This window comes from Cloeon dipterum, chromosome 4, assembly GCF_949628265.1.
Source record: "Cloeon dipterum chromosome 4, ieCloDipt1.1, whole genome shotgun sequence".
Taxonomy (NCBI): Eukaryota; Metazoa; Arthropoda; class Insecta; order Ephemeroptera; family Baetidae; genus Cloeon; species Cloeon dipterum.
This window is the reverse complement of record NC_088789.1, coordinates 18,277,279-18,297,084: the sequence shown is the minus strand read 5'-3', so window position 1 is coordinate 18,297,084 and position 19,806 is coordinate 18,277,279. Positions and strand designations below refer to the sequence as shown.

The 19,806-nt window shown below is 41.8% G+C and overlaps 1 protein-coding gene across 3 annotated transcripts in view; it reads left to right on the top strand.

Moving 5' to 3' along the window:
* Positions 1 to 19,806, top strand: part of spri (sprint) — a 123,361-nt gene that overhangs the window by 35,223 nt on the left and 68,332 nt on the right. For 2 of the 3 annotated variants that reach the window (XM_065491595.1, XM_065491597.1), the window contains one exon: positions 7,285 to 7,427. In XM_065491595.1, coding sequence (XP_065347667.1) covers positions 7,285 to 7,427 — 143 coding nt within the window. Of the gene's footprint in view, positions 1 to 7,284; positions 7,428 to 13,654; positions 14,564 to 19,806 lie in introns of those variants that run through there. The other variant, XM_065491596.1, reaches the window with a different exon arrangement.

The following is a 19,806-nucleotide window of genomic DNA, read 5'->3' as shown; positions in this document are numbered from 1 at the left end:
ACCTGCGGCTTGCGACCCCCAGAACACTAAGTGATGACTCAGTAAATCAGAAAGTTTTTCTGTCAATATTTTAGTGGGATATATGATCTTTAAGCAATAGAGCCTCTTTAAAAACAACTCCTTGAGGGTTTTAAAGGCCTGACAAATTGATAACGTCAAACAATAAACCTTTGAGAAATCTCTTCGTCAGAGAGGCTTTCATAATAAAATCGATAAAATCATGATAGGAATGAGTTACAAACTCATTTCTTTTCAATCTATAACACAATATAAAATTGAAGATATTCACAGGAAAAATTACTTAATTTTTATGTTGTAATAGCAACTAAATTGCTGAAACTCATAATAAAAATTTTGGTAATTTAACTATTGCTCCAAGCACTCACCACGCTACAGCCGATACTACAAACATTTCATTAAAAACACATTCATTTTACAAAATTTAGTTAACGGTGAACAAAATCGGGTGATGAACGGACTAAACTTTCTATTTGTTAATAGTTTCTTCTTGTGATGGAAGCATATTTTCAATTTGAATGCGTGCCACTCTTTACTGTCGATTCTAATAAGTTTTAATTTCCTCCTATCTCTTTACAAGCACCGAGGTGAACTGTTGTCACGGGTGCAATACAGTGCGTTATTACAGTTAAGCGCCATTGCATGAAAAGCCACAATCGATACAATCAATTTTCGACCGCAAAACGGGAAGTGCTAGAGGGATGCAGCGAGCACGTGGCCTATCAAGTATCCTCACGAGTTAAGCACCCGTCATTACAGCGGGGGCAATTTGTTTCGGGGCAGAGTGTGTCTCATTAATTCCACCCCCAGGGACCGCGTCTTTCGCAACCCCTGCGGAGGAGAGAGAAAGAGAAAAAGGCAAATGCACGCCACCGGGGTTGCGCCTTCCCACCTGGAGCTCTAACTTTCGGAGCGGCGGGATGTGCAACAACGCGTTGCTGTGCAAATAAACACGCGGACGGTGGAATTTAATTAAGCGCCGCTCATAGGTACAAACCAGCGTAGATTGGCCGCCGGCAGTCAGTCAGTCAGTCTGCGTTGTTACGTATGCAAAAGTGCGTGACCCTCGCCCTGTGTAGAAACGGCCAAATGATAATTGAGGATCGTTTAGAGCAAGTTGCCGCCGCACCAAATAACAGCAGTTCCTGCTCAACTTTCCGACTGCAATCGATAATGCTGGAAGTAATTGAGAATTTCCCGTGCGTGTGGTGAATAGAGAGTAGATTGGCATTTGACGTGAATTGCGCAGATTTACGGTTGCTCTGGCTTAAATATCAATTTTCTGCCACATAAGCTTCACTGCTAACCTGCTGCTAACAAGTTTTTATTGCTGTTGTTATAAGTAACCTCAAAAAGATGTTTTTTTGATTTATTTACTCATATTATGTAGGGCAATTTTATATAGAGCTTTATGGGAAATAGTCAAAAATCTTTTGGATCTATTTCATAGAAAAATTATATTATTTTTGTACTTAATGCCATAAATACGTTTTTCAAAAAATCTTGAAATTCAAAATTTAATAGTGAATGGTTTTTTTTATCTCATACTAAGTTTTAACAACCAGCTAAATAAATTACCAGTTGGGTTATGACATTTTTAAACGGCTAGATGCTAGATAAACACCAGCGGAGTAGCTTCAGATATTCCAAAGATTCTAAATTTTCTCTTGCAAACCCAAAATTTTCCAGAATAGCCGCGCAATCGTCAGTATTTTACAGGCCTAATAATCATAGTATGCAGCCTGCTCAAGAGTTGAATCTCAAATCAATCTTGTGCAATCCAGGATTAGCCACGAATTATCCCTAATAATTCCCTACTGCATCCCCCTTTCAAATAAAGCACTCGCAAAGGTTGTGTCGCGTGAAATTGAGTCACAAAGTACGCATAGCTCTCGGCAAGTATGTGTGCACAAGTGTGCTGCTGCAGCAAGTAATTAAATTTAATTAACGAAATCTGCACGAAATCTCTCGCTTTCCCGGGGGTGAGAAACTCGGGGAGAAAGAGAGAACGTCGACCTCTCGTCCCCCCGGCTACACGCGACGAGTATTATCTGACGTGAGTTATGATAATCTCGCAGGCAGGCATATAATGTAGTGGTTACCAGTTGGAGCGTCGTTTTCTTCCCGCAGGTGTCTCCCCTTCCTCCTCTCCGCTCCTGGTTATTAATAATAATAACAACAACAGCAGCAGTGGTAGTCGCAAAGTCTCCCGAGGCACCGCCAAATTTTCCGGAGCGCATCAAAGGCATTAGTGTCTTAATGCCATCAATGACGCATCTCAAGCGCCAAATTACGCGGCGTTTGATTTTACGGCCGCCGCCGGATATTATGCAAGATAGGGGGCTGAAAAACCTTGCGCGTGGAAAAACGGGTGCAGCAGAGGGAAATCAATTCGTTGCTGAAGTCGGTGGTGCGATTTTTATCGCCGCCGGGACATATGGAGCAGTTTTAAGGATTCTTCCTCTCCGGAACAACCCTTTCTTTTTATTATCTCGCCACGCGCGCCAAGCAGTATTCTTTTGCACTGCGAACGGTCATAAAAAGTGTGCGTGGTAGCTGCCAAGAATACTTTTGCCTCTTCGGACTTGTTGGATTTATGGGAAGTGCCTTGTGAAATTGGTGAATTTGCGTTAACGGGATTTTGGTGCAAAAAAAAATTTTCCATGTGCTGCTTTTACCGCCTTAACTATAAACTTTTTTAACTTTTCTGTTGATATTACATTGAGGTTAATGACGAGTAATTTAACCCAAAAATATGCATGTTGGGAATAGAATAAAAATACACATTCAGAACGATTTAAGGATTTATTTTTTCCGTTTCAAAATGTTATTCTTAAAGCAACCATACATTGATAGTATTAACCATCTCGTAATTATTAACATTCAATTCGTATATATGCGATGAAAGGGAAAATATTTATGTTCTGGTTGATTGAATTGTAATTATTATAAATTTAGGGACAACAAAAAGCCAACTCATGTAAACAAAACTTTTCACGTCTGAATGGCCTCAAATGCAAAATAAACTAATTTAGCATTGTCAAATTCAAAATAGGCTTGCCCCATTCAACAACAGAAATTCTAATCAAATCTGTTGTAAATAAGCTAATTCTTAAACCGTAATTGAGGCGCACATTTGGTTGAATTGTTTCAACGAATTGATATTTCCCTTCGTTTTCTCAAGCTGTCGCAAAAAGAGGATTCCATTTCGCGACACCCACTCCCATTTATTTTCCGGCTGCCATTCTAGAATTCCATTACAGGGTTTGATTGTGTTGACTCAGCAAGCTCAGCACGCGTCGATTTCCATCCAATACATTTTATGCATCTCGCCCAAGGCAACGGACGAGCCTGAGCATAAGCTGCTGCGGCTGCGGAAGGAGACGCAGATTCCGCTCGCCACTGCACTCAGGAAAAGCCCCTGCTTTCTCCCCGCGTCGATTTAATATTTTTAAAAGCGTGCCGCCGGGCGAATGGGTGAACGGCCTTCGGGTGCAGCGCAGGTAGCGGCAGATGCTGCCGCCTTCGGAAAACAAATCGTACGTTATCCACCCCCTGAAATGACATGCACGTTCATCCTAAATTTATTCAAAGCTTAAATTTTTATGGCCGCCGAATCGCAGCCGCGGTCGATATTTATGGCGGTGGCGAGCGCAAAATAATTGAAATAGCTGCTTGTGAAGGCGTTCGAAATGGGTTCAGGCAAACCCTTGCGCATCTGCAGCCCGCCGAACTGTCTCGCTATCGCAGCCCTTTCCCAGCAGCCACTTTAAAAAGGGGCAGTGAAAGATGAACCATTGTCCCAGGTCTTCATTTTGCAAGCCAAAAACAATTTTTTTGCAGATAAGTTAGGCTAGACTACAAGAGATTTGTCACGAAGTTAGTCGATTTAATGCTGTCTACGTTCTTTTTTCTGGCAAACCCTTTAGCTCGTAGTTTTTTATCTTTATTTTATCCCACCAAGCAAACACACGTGAATTTCCGTTCTAGCATTTAAAAAATAAAATTTCTTTAAAATACAAGATAACGTCAATGCTCTTAATTCAACTTTTATTTTTATGCTTTAAGCTATGTATTGAAAATAGATTATTCCGTAGTTTAATTCAGTAATGAGGCATCTTTATTTTTAAAACCAAATATTTTGCAAAAAAACACCTCTTATTCCGGTATCCTATCATTTGGGAAGGAAATTTAAAACATCAATTTAATAAAGACCTAAATCACTTCCATGAATACTACATTTTATCTTTAAAGTGTTCTTTTCGATGCTATTAAATTCTATTTAATTGATTCTGTTTAGAAAATTAAAATGTTTAAAATTTGAATAATTTGAGGATGGAAAGTAATTACTGCGCATCGTGCATAACATGAAATAATTGTAGCCAACCAAAATTTCTCAATATATTCAACCCAGACACCATTTTCCATCTCTCACTGCCCTTGTAGAGGCCAGCCGGTCACCTGCCCCCATTAAATTTGCGCTCGGCTCAATTCCTTGGTCGGGGGTGGCAAATAGCGCATATATCGCACCCCATTACACGCTGGCACGAGGGTGCGTCGGTCGGCTGGCCGGCCGGACAACAAGATCCCGCCAATAACGCCAGTGCGTATTAAGTGCCGACTGGTGCTGGTTGCATAACTGCTAGTTGAATTCAAATTAAAAGGAAATCTCCTGTCATTGTATGCGGCTGGCTCGCATAGGGGGTAATTTTATTGCGGACAATTAAATTGGATGCTTCCATTGTGCGCGTTGATTGCGAGCAATTTGAGTCGTTGCATTTCACGAGCAGTTGATTGCACTTGAAGCCAGCTAATTTAGGAGCGGAATTGCTTACAGGGTTAGGCCCTTTTTTCAAAATATTGCAGGGCTTTAGAGAAGCCGTATCATGCATTATCAGAAAGTGGCCAAGCGGAATGTGTTATTTATCACTACAAGTTGTGGCTGTGAAAAGGGTTCTAGCAACAACGAAAATCTCTCCTAGCCATAAAAGGCGGGAAATTTCGTCAGCGCGAAGAGCGCAAATTCATAAAGAGCTGCGGCCAAAAAGGAGCAAAAGTGTCAAGAGGCGTTATGAAAAAAGAAGCACAGAGTAGTTCACCACCCTCTTTTATTTGTTGTCGGTTAGAAAGCACGCGAGCAATTTTATTATATTCCGAAATAAAATGAAATAAGAGGTGGAGGCGACGGCGGGCGACGGAGAGCGCTTGCCAGAAACGCTTTTGGCTTGGCTGAGGATGAAAGAGAGCAGCTCTCCTTTGCAAAGCCCCACGGGCTGTAAGGTCTCGGCGCAAAGTGGAAAAATGACCTTTCCCTTTCAAAATTTTCTCGGTTGGGGAGTTCCAAGTCGGTTTTCCGATCTGATAGCTGCTATTGTGCTCGTCTTTTCTAGCACAAATGGAGATCTCGCAACAAGAGGAAATTGCTAAATATTTCTAGCTCGGTTCCGAGTGATCGATTCAGATCTGTTATCCCGTTTCAATTCAAAAAATTCCACAAGAAATTTATTCTAAAAACGGTCTTATCCATATTTTAAAAAGCAATTTTAAGTTGGAGAGAAGTACTCAATAATGCATGAATATTTATTGAAAAATTCTGTTCATATATTTCCTCTCTCCCGTTGCACGCACCAGCCAGAAAGTTTATTTTCTGGTTTTCCTCTCTACCAACGTCTTAGGACCCTCTCCCTGTCCTGGCCAAAACTATTTTACGTCTCTCTTGCCATATATTAAAGAGATAGACTCACTCCTCCTTCGCTTTTTCACGGCCACCGTTTTTTATATACGGGGAAAAGAGTCTCCTGCAAATAGAAGTCCCTCTACGGTGTAGTTTTGTCACACGCGTACACTTTCCCTGCGGCTGCAACTTGCTTTCGTTGCATCCGCGGTGAAAATTGCCAAGCTGAAGATGCATTATTCAGTAAATTGATAGGGATGAATGGATAATCCTCTTATCGCAAGCCGTAAATCTCACATCAAAAGAAGATACATCGAGTCTGATTTATCCTCAAATGACAAAACACTGGCTTACTAATGACAAAAATATATTGCATTTTTCTCTAGAACATCTCATTTACAATGCCAAGACTCAAATCAGCGACCATTAAGAACTCAGTGATAAAAATGAAGTGAAACCCAAACTGAAAAATCCGTAGTGTTTATCAATTTAAACCGATCTATTAGCTTACATACTGTCGAATTGAATTTAAAGATTAAAAATGCATATGGTTGGAGTCTCCCTTCCTCGCAGAAATAATTTCCTATGATTAAAAAAACTACCGTCTAGAAATGTACATGTCTTCATTTAATATAAAAACACCAGCCGATAATTCTCTTCTGATTGTGAATTGTCTGGACTTTTAACGTTCCTAACAATAAAGATGCTTTAAAAATTACTTAGGACGAACGCCTTGTACATTGGCTCTTATGCAACCGCGTTAGCGGACGTGCCAAGCCGGTTGCCTACTCGATTCGTTGCACGTTCAAGCCCGTGGTCAATTTTACGCGCCGAGCACTGCTACGCTCAAGTCAATCGGCTTTATTGCGAGGGGCCAAAGTTTAAAAGCAAACAAAGCCGACTTCCCTGCGCGTATCAAGATTATCCTCTCATTGTTTTGATAATGGCAGCCCCTTTAGATCTTAATTAAGAGTCAAAGAAGCGGCAGCTGCAGAGCCAATAGTTGCTCGGGCCCGGAAACGCACGCAGGGGTGCTGATCACTCGGCAATAAATTCGGTGAGGGGCAATATTGTCCGTTGTGTGACGGAACAGGAACCAGCGCTGTGTAGTTTGCACTCCATTTGTAGATTTTGCCAGTACGTGAGGGTTGCTGATAAGAAGAACATCCATCACCTTGCACACAATGGGCAGCAAGTGGAATTTCCTGTTCCTCACCATTTCTCTGTGAAATTGAACTATTGCTGTTCTGATTGTCAGAAATACCCGAGAAAATTAAAGAATTAATTACAAATCTAATGAAAAACGTGTCACAATTTTTATTGATTGATGCCAACGAAAGCAGAAGTACGCGAAGGTGTGATACTTTGTCAGTAGAAATAACTTCAGCTTCCCCGGTTTGTAGCGAGATTTTTGTTTATTCCGTATTTCTACAGCAGCACAAAACTGTAGTAAATTTGCTAAAAACTGTATTAATTCCTACTGATAATTATTTTTATCCCGATATTTATTATTAAAAGTTCATTTTTACAGATACATTGTAATAAGTAATTATCGATGTTGCTCACGAGGTATGTGATTTGCTCTGTTCCAGCTGCTGAACTCTCTGGCGAGTGATCTTGATTTGATGCTCAGTGATTTGTGCACTACTCCACCGCCACCTGATGATGCTGAGGCAAGACAGCCCCTGCTAGACCGGGATTTGAACGAGAGTGAGGGATCACTGGAGGACGTCAGGTAGGATTTCTTTTTATTGCTTTTCTCCCGAACGCATTCGATCTGCTGCGAAAGTGCGTCTGAAAAACTAAACAACCTTTGTTTGAATTTCAAAACAGGGAAAAGTTTGCGCCCGGGGACACTTTCGCATGAATAATGAGCTTGTTTTGCTTTTATTCCGGTTCTTGTTATACAAAATAACTGGAGTTCGGCGTCGTAAAGGTGGTCGTGTGTTTTTGAAGAGATAATGCACATAAAATTTTACTTCGCCAAAAGAAGACGGTAAAGAGTTTTACAGCAGATTGAAAAGTTTTTGCCATCAGCTCAGGATTATGAAAAACCGATTCGCACCTGCGGCTCGTTAAATTATAACTTCGGAAGTCCATTACAAGCCGGTCCCTAATTGGTATTTTCCCAAAAAGTGGCGATTCCACCGGTCGATACAAGCGATGCTGGGAAATTGTGTTTCCCGTGAGTGCTTTTTAATCGAGATTTACACCGCCATTGCCAAAATTCGCTACCACTCGTACGGCGCTGAAAATTTAACGTGCCGCAGGAGTAACGCAAAAAAAGTTTCGATTCGCAATGCCCTGGTGCCGGTGCAAAATTACAATTCCGCAGACGCGCCGGTCAAGCCGTAAAACCCGTGTCCGGCGGCTCCGGTGCGTAGTGTCCCTCTCGCCCTGAATAAAACACAAATGCTGGAATATTCATAAGCACACCGCGTGAGTCAGCGTTTTGCGTCGTCTTCTGCTTTTTCACCGTCTCCTGTCGTTTCGAATTTCCCGTATTTTCCGCTGGGGAATCAATTGCATGACAGCTGGTAATCATGTTGTCTGCATCAGTCGTCGAGCATGGTGCGGCACGCGGGCCAAATTTATCGTCTCTGCCGTCTCAGGCGCTCCCTCCTGCAGGGCAATAATTCTTTGGAAATTATGCCACGCGGCTCTGTATCTGCGCAGGAATATATTTTTAGACAGCTCTCGTAACATGCAAGAAAGATAACTAAAAGGCTTTTGTTGTATTCTGCAGTGAAAATAACAACTACTTGAATCATCTGTTCTTAACCTGATCATTTCAATAATCTTTAAAGAATTTAAGAAAGTTTAAATTACTATACTTTTATTTGAAACATGAAAGATGACATAATATATTAACCTAAAATTCAATAATAGCACTAACGCAATGGCTCCAATCTGAGTATTTCATGTATTTTTGTACCACCATTTTTTTATTAATGAAAGAGAAGATGTTTGATTAAAAAATCAAGAAACATGAATTTAATTTAGTTTTGGCAGCTAGTTGCTGCTATTCCATCTTTGCTAATATTTTTTTTAAAAAAACAAAACCATTGAAATACCAATGAAAAGTTTAAGTTAAGTGATACTCTATATTCTTTAGCTTTTTTAACATAGTTTAGAACGTGATAGAATGGTAATTTACCCTTAAATAAGGAGGCACACTTTTCCAACAATATTTCACCTCCTGCCTGCTTATGCAAGGGAGGCTATTTAAAGTTTCCTGCTGTATCAAAACGGTGCGAAAGGCAATTTAAGCTAATCGCCCCCATAGCAGCTCGAAGCACATATACACAGTGTAACTTCCACTTTGGTTGAAGCGCCATCAGCCGCTCCCCGGCGTTTTTTATTACACGCTCGAAAAATGCAATAAGGAAGCGAACTTCAACATGCATGCATGAGGAGCACGCGACACTCGCTTTCGCTTTATTTATTTTGTCTTTGCAAGCAGCAGGAAATTAAATTTCGGCCGAAAACCGATTTTCTCGACGCATAGCAGCGATGTGAAGCATGTTGTTGAGGACCAACCGACTGGAATAACGCAATTACGAAGCGCAGACCAAAAATAATAATTCAATCTGGCTCTCGAGACATAAGATCCCCTCCGCATTTATTCCGTTTTGACGATTCCCCCCAAGATATTCTTGTTGCTGGTTGGTGTTATCATCATCTTTTGGATGTATCATTGACTACCCGTGTGGCAAGATATTCCGCCGATGCAAACACGTGAGCCTGCTGTCACAAGATTGAAATATGAGCGCTTAATGCGATGGAGCATCATGATTTGACGGGCAACTGACGTTTTATTGCCAATCGACGTCTCCCAGGTGAGCACAAGAGGCTTTTGTTGCCACTTTGGTCGATTAGGCCGAGCCCTTGTGCAATTTTTATCCTTCGCGTTATTAACAAGAAAAAACAAGGTTCGTGCAGGATATATTTCTTAATCAACAAAATTTTATTAGTTAAAAAAATTAAAAACATCAAGAAAGGAAAAAATGTGCTTGGATTTTATTAGTAAACAAAGTTGCATGCCCGTGTTCATTCCTTTGAATGAATCGAATGAATTGACATTGACGTAGGTCAAACTGCCTAGCTCGCAATTCTGAGTCGATCTATTCCAATTTGAGCTGATTCATGCAATTGACTCTGAGTAATAACAATTTAGCAATCACCGGAGTGAGATTTTTATTTTCATCTCACTTTGTCAGAACAACAACTTTCTTCGATTGCAGTATGATCATTTCTTATTTGATTAATCAAATCACGAGTGTAATGTAAGTTAATTTTCGTGTCAATCCTTCTCGCAATCACTGTCGTGCGACCATCTGGCGCTGGCTGGAAAAAATGACATAAATATCAAGTACAAGTGCGCGTTGCGTTGAGACATGAACTTTCTCTGCATAAATTAAAAAAAGTACGCGGCGCTGTCGCCCAAGCACAAATCCCCCGGGCCTATCGAGGCACGGCTGTTGCATCGTCAAACGCGTTTGAATAATCGATAGCGGCACAAATCGAAATCATCTCGGCATTAGCATAATCAGCATCAAAAGCCACGATTTCAACGCTTCAACACGCCCGTTTTTTTCTTTTTCATTGTACACGGTTTCAGCTCAACAAGCCGCAATTTATAGGCTAGCGAGTGGAAGGTCCTAGTGTCGCCGATTCTTTAAACGCACGTCCCTGAGCCGAATAAAGCAAATGGACAGACGGGATGAAAATAATTGCAGCGGATGAGTACTCAACTCGCTGCTCGTCCCCTTTCATACTCGAGACGATCGATTCGGCCCTCCGAATGAAGCAGCAGCCAGTGTCCAATAAGAGAGTAGACTTGACCTTTGACAGGTGCTCAATTAGTCTCGGCACGGGGTCAATTGCGAAATGCCTAGTGCGGACCCTTGACAAATTGAAAAGACACCAGCTCGCCAATTGGCAATTCCAGCTGACTGACTGCTTCGAGATGGGTCATCTTGACCTGTGGAAGAGACGAGTTTCCAATGCTATACTCAATTAGCTGTTAGTCATATAAGGTTTAAAGTTTAGAGAACTCCTAAGGTCATGTTTTTTTTTTAAATTGAACTTCTTTAATACAAGTGGCCCTTGCTGAAGATTTTTGTCTTGTATTGACTACCTCATAACTAGATTGTATAAATTCAAAGAAAACAAATTTTGTTCAATGGATCTTTCTTCATGATTGTGCGGTTTCGGTAGCTTTTACTAAAGCAAGAACGTTTTTTCTTCTTATTTTTAACTAGCGTGTTGTTTGGTTAAAATCCTGATTTTTTTTATTGAATTTATCTCAGTAAATGCTGCATACAATTTTGAAGTTAACAAGAGAAAGCAAATTAAAAGGATGAGTTAGAGTATTTAAAGAAAACAAAATTCATTTTGCAGACAAGAATTAACATTTGTTAGTGGCCAAATGCAATTTACGCCTTTTGGTCCTTAAATTTACTGCTTGGTTGATCCTTTCAATCTCCTGTGCTCTTGTTCAAACAAATGAGAGGGTACGCGCCTCCAAGCTAACACACAGCGCGCGAAGGCGATAATTTTTAACGCTAACTGCCGCTGAAAGTTGTAATTGTATTACAGCTTTGATGTTTTTCATCATTCTCGGCAAGGGTTGGAATTTTCCTTGGGGGAGCAATTCAGAAGCAGGCGAGAGAAAAATATTGATGCTGTGCATCCAAGAGAACACGCCGCGCCAAAGAGTAGAGTGCTTAGGTACACATCAGTGGCAGCGAAAGCGCCTGCCAAGCCTTTCGTGTTCCGTTCGTTCTGGCAGGCAAGGTGACTTAATTACGAATCGGAAACTTTGAGTCTCGTGCTGGTGACAAAAAGCAGTTTGGCTCTTTCATGTCACCGCCGTGGAGCGAAAGAAATCGATTTATGTGGGAATCGAGTTGACGTTTGTTTCATGCAGTTAGAAATCGCTCCGTCTTAGTCACCAAGCGTTGGTCTTTTTAAACATAATTACGCGAGAGACGAGATTTTGAAATAAATGAATCGGCCTCTCGTGCGTGAAGCGACTCTCACACCGTTGCTTTCCAATTAAGCCGGAGCTGCAAAGTGCAATTGTGCACTCCCCATTTGGCAGACTGTGCAAATGTTTGGATAACTCCGACGTATAACATCCAGTGCAAAAGCCAGCGCCCGCGCGTATATTTACACCAAAGCAAACATTTCAATTATGAGCTAGCGTATGTACACTCGCATGGAAATAATAATCAACATGCAGAGGCGAACTGCATCATCCGACGATGCCAGCAGATTAATTATACAAAGCGGAATGAAAGTGCAAAATGTTGTGCGGCATATGCCGGCGGTGAATTTCGACTTGCTTGTGTTCTCTGCGTGTCGGCGGAAAAAGAAATGTACCCGAGATGATGAGAATAATATCTTGCAGAGTGCCCCGAGCGCAAATAAGCAAGAGTCTGCACGATGAAATGAAATGCGCTGCTCGTTTTAACTCTGCGTGTGCTCTTTTGTTGAAAAAACTTTTTACAGCACACCGCCAAGCAAGTCCTCTTAAAATGTTGCAAAATGAAAAGGTGCTATAGCGCAAAGCTGGAAATTCCGGTGTTGGCAAGCAGACAAAAAGCCTTCTATATATAATGTATCAAAGTGCAGCTTCTTTTGTTGCTGAAAAAATTTAATTGGCAACCATAAAATCCGGAGCAGCTTTCATTCGTGTGGAAATGCGCGTAACTCAGTTGCCCCAACGCCAAGAATTTTTACAATCGACCCTGACAAGTTAACACCCTATGACTTGTATGGCTCGAATCTTACTGCACACGTCGCTGGAATTAAAAAAATCTGTGATTGCCGTCGCTGACTCTTGAAATTCGAATTATTAACAGCCAGCTGGATCCTGGAGTGGCACATACACCGTGCGCATATCATTGTCAAGAGCGCTTACTTATTAGCAAAGGAGACGTGTTCACTGCCAGCCTGTGTCGAGGCAGTGAGGCGAACTGCTGCTGCCACTGCTCCTGTGAATAATTCCGCGAAATGCGCACCTCGCAGCTGTGTGCGAGAAGCCGATTGTTTGCCACTCGTTTCTGCGTAATTTGCATAAAGGACACTTGGACATTGCCCGGAGAGCAATCTCGCGGCACTCAAGACCTCTGTTCAACGAGTTCACATCTTGCAAAGGCTGAAAGTTTTCATGCAACGACCCTCGCAGTTTGCAACATCTTGCTTTAAAAGTATTGGCTCATTGTCAGTCTGTGAGAGCGAATTAAGATTACCAGCATTGGACAAAGTTCTGTGAACTAACAAAGATTATTTTCAGTTGCAAACACAAATATTAGAAAATGTCATCTACAGAACTCCGACGCTGACTCTTTATTAAGCAAAAATTTGCATGCTTTCATTTTAACCCTAAAATTTCCTTATTAAAACTGTTTAACAAGTCATGTCTATAAGTAAGTCAACAGAAGCATTTTTCTTGCCTCATGACTTGAAAGGGCAGCTCTGTAAGACTTGTTAACGCTGAGTGAAATACGATAAGATAATGACGTGTTCTATAAGAAATGCGCTCTGGCTTGATTTCACTCAGCTGATGGATGCATGCGCTTGCTTGTTTAAATTCTTGTCGTTGGAGTGGAGCACACAAATTGCTGGGCTAATCTGACGACGGAATAATATTGCACCATGAACGAGGAAAGTTTGGTACTGTTAATTGCTCTGAACATGTTATCTTCTTGCTATATAGAGTTTCAAATTAATAATTATCAATTTATACTTGTAATCAAAGGTCATGGATTTATTTATAGAACTGTATGTTTATGCGCTTTTCTGTGCCTGAAAGAGTGCTGAATACAATGCAGCTTTATCTCGGCCAAAGCCGACGCAAACACTTTTGAAACGATCCACGTGACCTGCTACGCTTGTATGTACACGACATACCTCAGCTTCCCAAAGAAACGACTCTTCCTCTCCACTTTATCAGTGGACGAAGCCGAGAGCGAGTTGGACTTTCCGTGCGGTCCACACAGCGTGTGGGCCAACCGAGGGATTATTTCTGGGCGCCAAAGACCTCAAACGGACGTCACTTCTTGAAAGAGAGCGATAGACCCGCTCCGTGTGTGTCGCTGCAGTTGTGCTGCTAAAATTAAATCGCCGACGAGAAGTAGAAGAAAGAGGCGCGCTTAGTCGGTGCGCGGAGCTCGTTGGGCCATCAGAGAGTTTGTGTAGTGTCTTCGAGTGCAAACAAACATTGCTTTTATGCGGCTGGCTTCGTTGCACAACCTCAACCTCGTGTTAAGTGAATTTTCAATCAACTCGATGACAATCTTCTAAATTCACGTACCTATTTCCGTCTCAAAACAAACACTAAATCGAAACGGCAGACGGACGTTTTTATTGCCGCCTAATTCTCTAATTGAGTTTACACTTGGGCTTATCCACCCGAAACGGGCTGGGGTCTCTTTTAAAATTCCGCCCTCGCCGACTTAAATTAAAAGAGCAGCCAACGAAACCAGTCCTTCCTGCCGTGAATATAAAACACTCGGTGTGCAGTGTGATTTACCCGGCCAGCTGCTGCTGTTTGGCGTATTAGGCGTGGTGCACACGCGGCGAACACAGTGCATGAAACAGCGAGTGCACCGGAGTTGCTGAACCACCATTTGTTCTGGCCACTGGAGCAGTGCATTGTTGCGCCGATGACGGGATGAGCGTCACGAGCGGAAGGCGGGTAGTGTTTCGCGAGGTGCAGCATCAGCAACCGCCCCGCAGACGCACCAGGGCCGATCTTCAAGAGGACAGGGGCAGCAGATTCGGCTGTTGCTGCTGCTACACGTCTTCTTACAGAGTGCAGAAGAGCAAGAGGAGCAAACGCGGCAACGAGCAGTTGGAACCGTGAGTTCGATTGGATTCTTAAAAATGCCCTTGGCTTATCACGGACTGAATGATCTTCGTAATATATAAATTATCGTTAATGACCTATTATTTATCGATTGATAAAAATAATTATACTGATAAAATTCGGAGAATGATATGAAATGAATGAAAGTTCATGCTAGCTCTAGAAGCAACAGTTTGAAGGGATTTTTTAAGGTTTTATTTGCTTCAGGACTAACTATGGTGTTTTTTTGTTCAGAATCTGCAAAAAATGTTGGTCATTTTGCACGGATTCTTATAATTAGCAGAATGGTTCAGAGCTTAAAAAATTTTTGTCAGGCAGAGATAAAACCATAAAATTATAATGAAGTATACGTCCTTTCTCCCTGCACTAGTAAAGCTTAATTTTTTTCTTTAATTGTCGAGCTCAAAGAACTCGTGAACCAGCATAAGCGAGGCTGAAAATGATCTCACTCGGAAACCCAGTTTTCGTGCTGCAGAATGAGCGGGCACAAAGGAGCTTTGCATTATTATTCAAACTCACCTCCATGATCATTATGCGCGCAGACTTATTTAAAGAACACGCACACGCATCCGTGCTGTTTTAATTAGCCCGCAGAAAGAAAGAGAGAAAGAGAGGAGACAGAGAAAGGCACTCAAAAAGCGCGCTGCCCCGCGTTAAAAATGGGCTGTGATGTGGGTGCACAAATATGCGAGAAAGGACCGAGTCCGCCTCAACAGCGACACAGCGGCGGTGCTCATTTGGCGCAGCGGCAGCACTGATGGTCGTGGAATTTCCGGTTTCTCATTGAAAACATGCCGGGGCTTAAACGCTCGGATTCATGCTAACTTCACTTGGACGCACTGGCATGCAAAATAACCGGAGCACATTTATAAACACAGATCAGTCCAATTTGTTCGCAGGCTTAAAATGAGGTAAGATAAGAACAAATTTTGTTTCTATTGTAGAAATATTTTTCAATTTGTGTTTGCGTAATGAATCACTATTTTTCGCAGTATTTTTTTTTATAAAAAACAGCTATTAATTTTAAACAATGCAAATTATAATGCGCAAATTTTATTACAATCACTCATTTTAACCTTTCATGGTTGATTCTACAAAATATTTCCTTATTTTTTCCAATTTTATTTAATAGCAGTATAGATTACAGAGAATCTCTTAACTTTTGCGGAAAGCGTTAACGATATGTTGACGGTAAAAGAATTACACAGCTATACATTACAAAATCCATTTAATCCCCCAGCTTACCACTCCATTCAATTTTCATTGCGCAATTGAAGTGTGTGCGGAGGAGGAAAACTTGATGAAAAGAGAAATTCTCGTTACTCTCGAGTCAGCAATGAGTCAGACGCTCTCGTTCGCGCCTGATAATTGGACTGCACTCGTCTCGCGTCTGTCTTTCCGGCTGCCTGCCTGCCGCCACTTCAAATATGGCGCACGGAGCAAAAAAATGATAATAACAATCAGATAACTCACCGAGTGGGTGTTGGAGCGAGCAAAGGTATAGGGTGCGCACGCTGATGCATTCATCAGCATAATAATTTATGAATTAACATAATAAAGCAGTGGAATGGTTTATAATGATGGATTCTAAACAACGGGTTCTGGTTTGTCTCGAGCACGCTGTCGCGTTTTTTGTGCAACATTTAATTAGCGGCCGACTGTCGCGGCGCCGAGATTAACCGTCTGCGTGGACCGAGAAATTTTTTTCTTACGCTCAACTTCACCTGTCACCGCGGCTATTTTCTTTGTCAGCAAAATGGATGTTGCATAATTTATATAAAAAACGATGCATGGAAAAGGTGAACCCAGCTAGCTGTAACTCATGACAATGACAGCTGGACAAATAAAAACATGCACTGATGTCTAAGTTAGACTCGGTTAACATCCATATGAAAATCTTAAATTATGGGATTATTGCTCATCTTTTTTATCAATAATATAGTGTCAGTTTCTTCATGGGAATCTTTCATATTATTTTTCAAGATTTAGTGAACTATTATTTTTGTAAGAATGTTCTCTTGCAAAAATATTAGTATCTTCCTCAATTAATAGGGAGGGTCGTTTTTTTCCCCCTAACCACAATTTGTCTTCTCTGGCTTGGACCCCAGTTTTCTGGAAGATGAAACCACTCGACCTGGCGGATAAACTGTTATGGCGAAATGATAAATTCACGCAGGGAAGTGGCCAACGCCCTCTCATTATATTTGTTGTTATTTGCTCAAAACATTACGGTGGTGGGCGAGCTGGGTCGTGATCATTACTCAGCCGCTCTTATTGCTGTTTGTTCAGGCTCCATTAGCAGTATTGCACCCTTTGCAGCAGGCTGCATCCATGCAACCCCTCGCTGGCCGAGGCAGTTTTCTTGTGTGCAGATGCATTATTGCTTTCACTTTATTTGCCCAATGGTATAAAATAATGGATCTTCTTTCGTCTTATTGCAAACTGGAGAAGAAATACTGGTTGAAAGTTACACGCCTTAAGAAATGATGGAGAGTTGTTGAGAATTTAAGTAGTAAATAACTGTCGCTGCCTCTATTAAAAGAAAAATTAGGTTGACACTCGGTAAATTTTGATTTTGCTTTTAGATCAATACGATGTCTTGACGTCTGTGCACTTTTCATAATTATTTTTTGCTTGTTTTTTACTCATATGTATTTTCCGACAAGGAATGCTAAATATTTTAAATTGCTTTTTTAAACCCAGCAGTCGATGAACCAACCTAAAGTGCTTAAATTTTTGGAAATGTTTTGCTACAGACAACTTCATTTTAAGCTTTCAACCAACATCTTACTGTACAAGTGGAGACGTGTATGAAATACTTAAAAAGCAGCTTTTAAAAATTCTACTCCCCTAAACTTCGTAGCATGTCAAATGAGAGTAAAAGGAAAATCTTAATGAGAGATTTCTCTCGGGACAGGCAGCCCCACTCGCTTTATTTCATGCTTGCATTTCGGAGCATTGCGATGGCCGCGATTATTAATAACGGTGACGTGAATAATGCAGATCGAGAGCACATGCTATTGTGCCTGCTAAACACGCGCTGCTCGCAAACAAAGTGCGATTCCGAGCGTAATGTGTGTGCATCGAACTAATGCAGGCTGTTGGAGCAGGCATCCAGCCTCGAATAATTAATGGGCGTGCTTGCTTGCTTATACTTACTTACTTAGGGTCGAGAAACAAAACGCGTGTGGAATTTCAATCGGCAGACGCCAGACGTCGCAGACGATATTTGAATGCGCAAAACGCATCCCTCTGTCGCTCAATTATCGTGATTAAACGCAGTCAGCCGAGCAAAAATGCGCTCGAAAACAGCCGCCGCGCCGCTTTTTTAATTCCGATGTTTAATATTCCGCGCAAACACGCGCGCACGCAACTTTTATACAATATTAGCAAGTTTAATCGCGCCATCACGTACATTACTGACGGCTGAATTTAATTTGCTTGCCCCTGTAGGCTCGTCAATTTGACGGCCGATTGATTTTTTACGCGCTTCCGATGAATTTGAGAGTAGATACACGCGGCATTTCATTTCATTAGTCGCAAAAGTTCAATATTGAAAACGTCTAGACGGGCGAAAATTTTGTACATTTGATTAGGGCTATCGATTGAGTTGTAACAGCCGACGCCACTGGAGCGAGACTAATGGAGGTCAAAGCTTTTCAATCAGCGCGATGTTAATTTTCTCGCTGCCTTGACAGCAAGATTAATTGTTGTTTGGATGCTGACCAGCGCTTGCAACATTTTTCCACTCAAACAACAGTCGCGTGACTAATTATAACTGTGGAGAGAGAAAAAAGGAACAAGAAGTTCAATGGGTTGACCTTTTAGAAGAGACAATCGTTTTCATCGCAAAGACCTTAATTAATTGTAATCTTGCTGCGTAAAACATTTTCTGTGAACCAGACGGAAGTTGAATACTATCCATGGAGTTGAGAGATTTAAAGCAACAAATCCTTAATTCTCTTCTAGTTCAACAAAGTTGTGACGGACTACCATATGAATGGGCGTCCGTCCGGAAAAGCTGATTACGTAGCTTTATGCTTGCTGGTTTGCACCTTTCCCCCGACCTCAAAGGGTGCTGGCAACATTATATAAATAATAGCGAGGCGTTCTCAACTCATCAAAATTCCAATTTTAGAACTTTATAAAACGGCGTAATAAAAAAATACCATTTTGACCACACAATTTTCATCAAACTCACAAAAAATGCGACATACAAGTGCAGTTCTCTCTTTCACCCCTGGTGAAACGCGAAACCAAACAATTTCCGCACCGTTCATAAAGCACAACCGCACACAAAACACACGAGAGGCAAGATGAAAGGCCGGTTTTATTTTATTGGAAAATTGACTTTTAGTCCAGCTGGAAAAAACGGTGGCGTGCGTTTGACTGGCGGGCGCCGAGTTTACGCGACATCATTCAAAGGTGCGTCATAAAAAAGGTCTGCTTTTATGGACAGGGCGCCGGTCAAATATGCTGGGGACGCAAATATTTGGCGGTGAAAACAGAGGGACGCCGGCGATAAATGCGGGGGACGACCGCGCAAATGCAGCCGCCGCTTTGATGATGATAAGTATGAAATACTTTATAAGGGCCGCTCTCCAGCAAGCTCTCGACAAATAGACACGAGACTTTTGTGCAGGGACAAACACAAACTGCGGGGCCCAAGTTGCGATTTTACTGCCGGCGGCGATCTGCACAGCGACGCGGAGATGAGGGTGGCTCCCAACTTGAAAGGGTTTGTTTTAGTGCGGCTCAAAAGTGCGTGGTCACTCGAGCGGACCAAATAATAATGTGCAAAGTGAGTGGCAATGAGAGCGAATATGCATTTTGGCGCCCACAAGGCCCCCCAGCCGTGACAGCCAGCGTGTCATTAAAGTGAAGAGCGGTGTGATGAATGGCGCAGAAAGGGTGGGCTCCGACTGTCTTGAGTCTCGAGACACGTTGTTTGCCGCCTCTGCCTCCACAACGACTGGCAAGTGCAATTTTCGTCTCGATTTTTCTTCTTCTGCCTTTGGTCTAAATGTGACAAAAGTTGTTGATAAGAAAGGGAGAAAAGTTGGCGGCTGTTCTCGGATGGTTGGAGAAAGGGGGAATCTGGGGGATTAAGGAAACGAGCAGGAAGACTGATTTTAACTTTTGAATGAATGCAGTGGGGTTTTCTTGAAATGAAGAACAGTCAGTTAAAATGAAAACCTGCTGAAATAAGAAATAAGCTATCAACAGGTTAAAAATT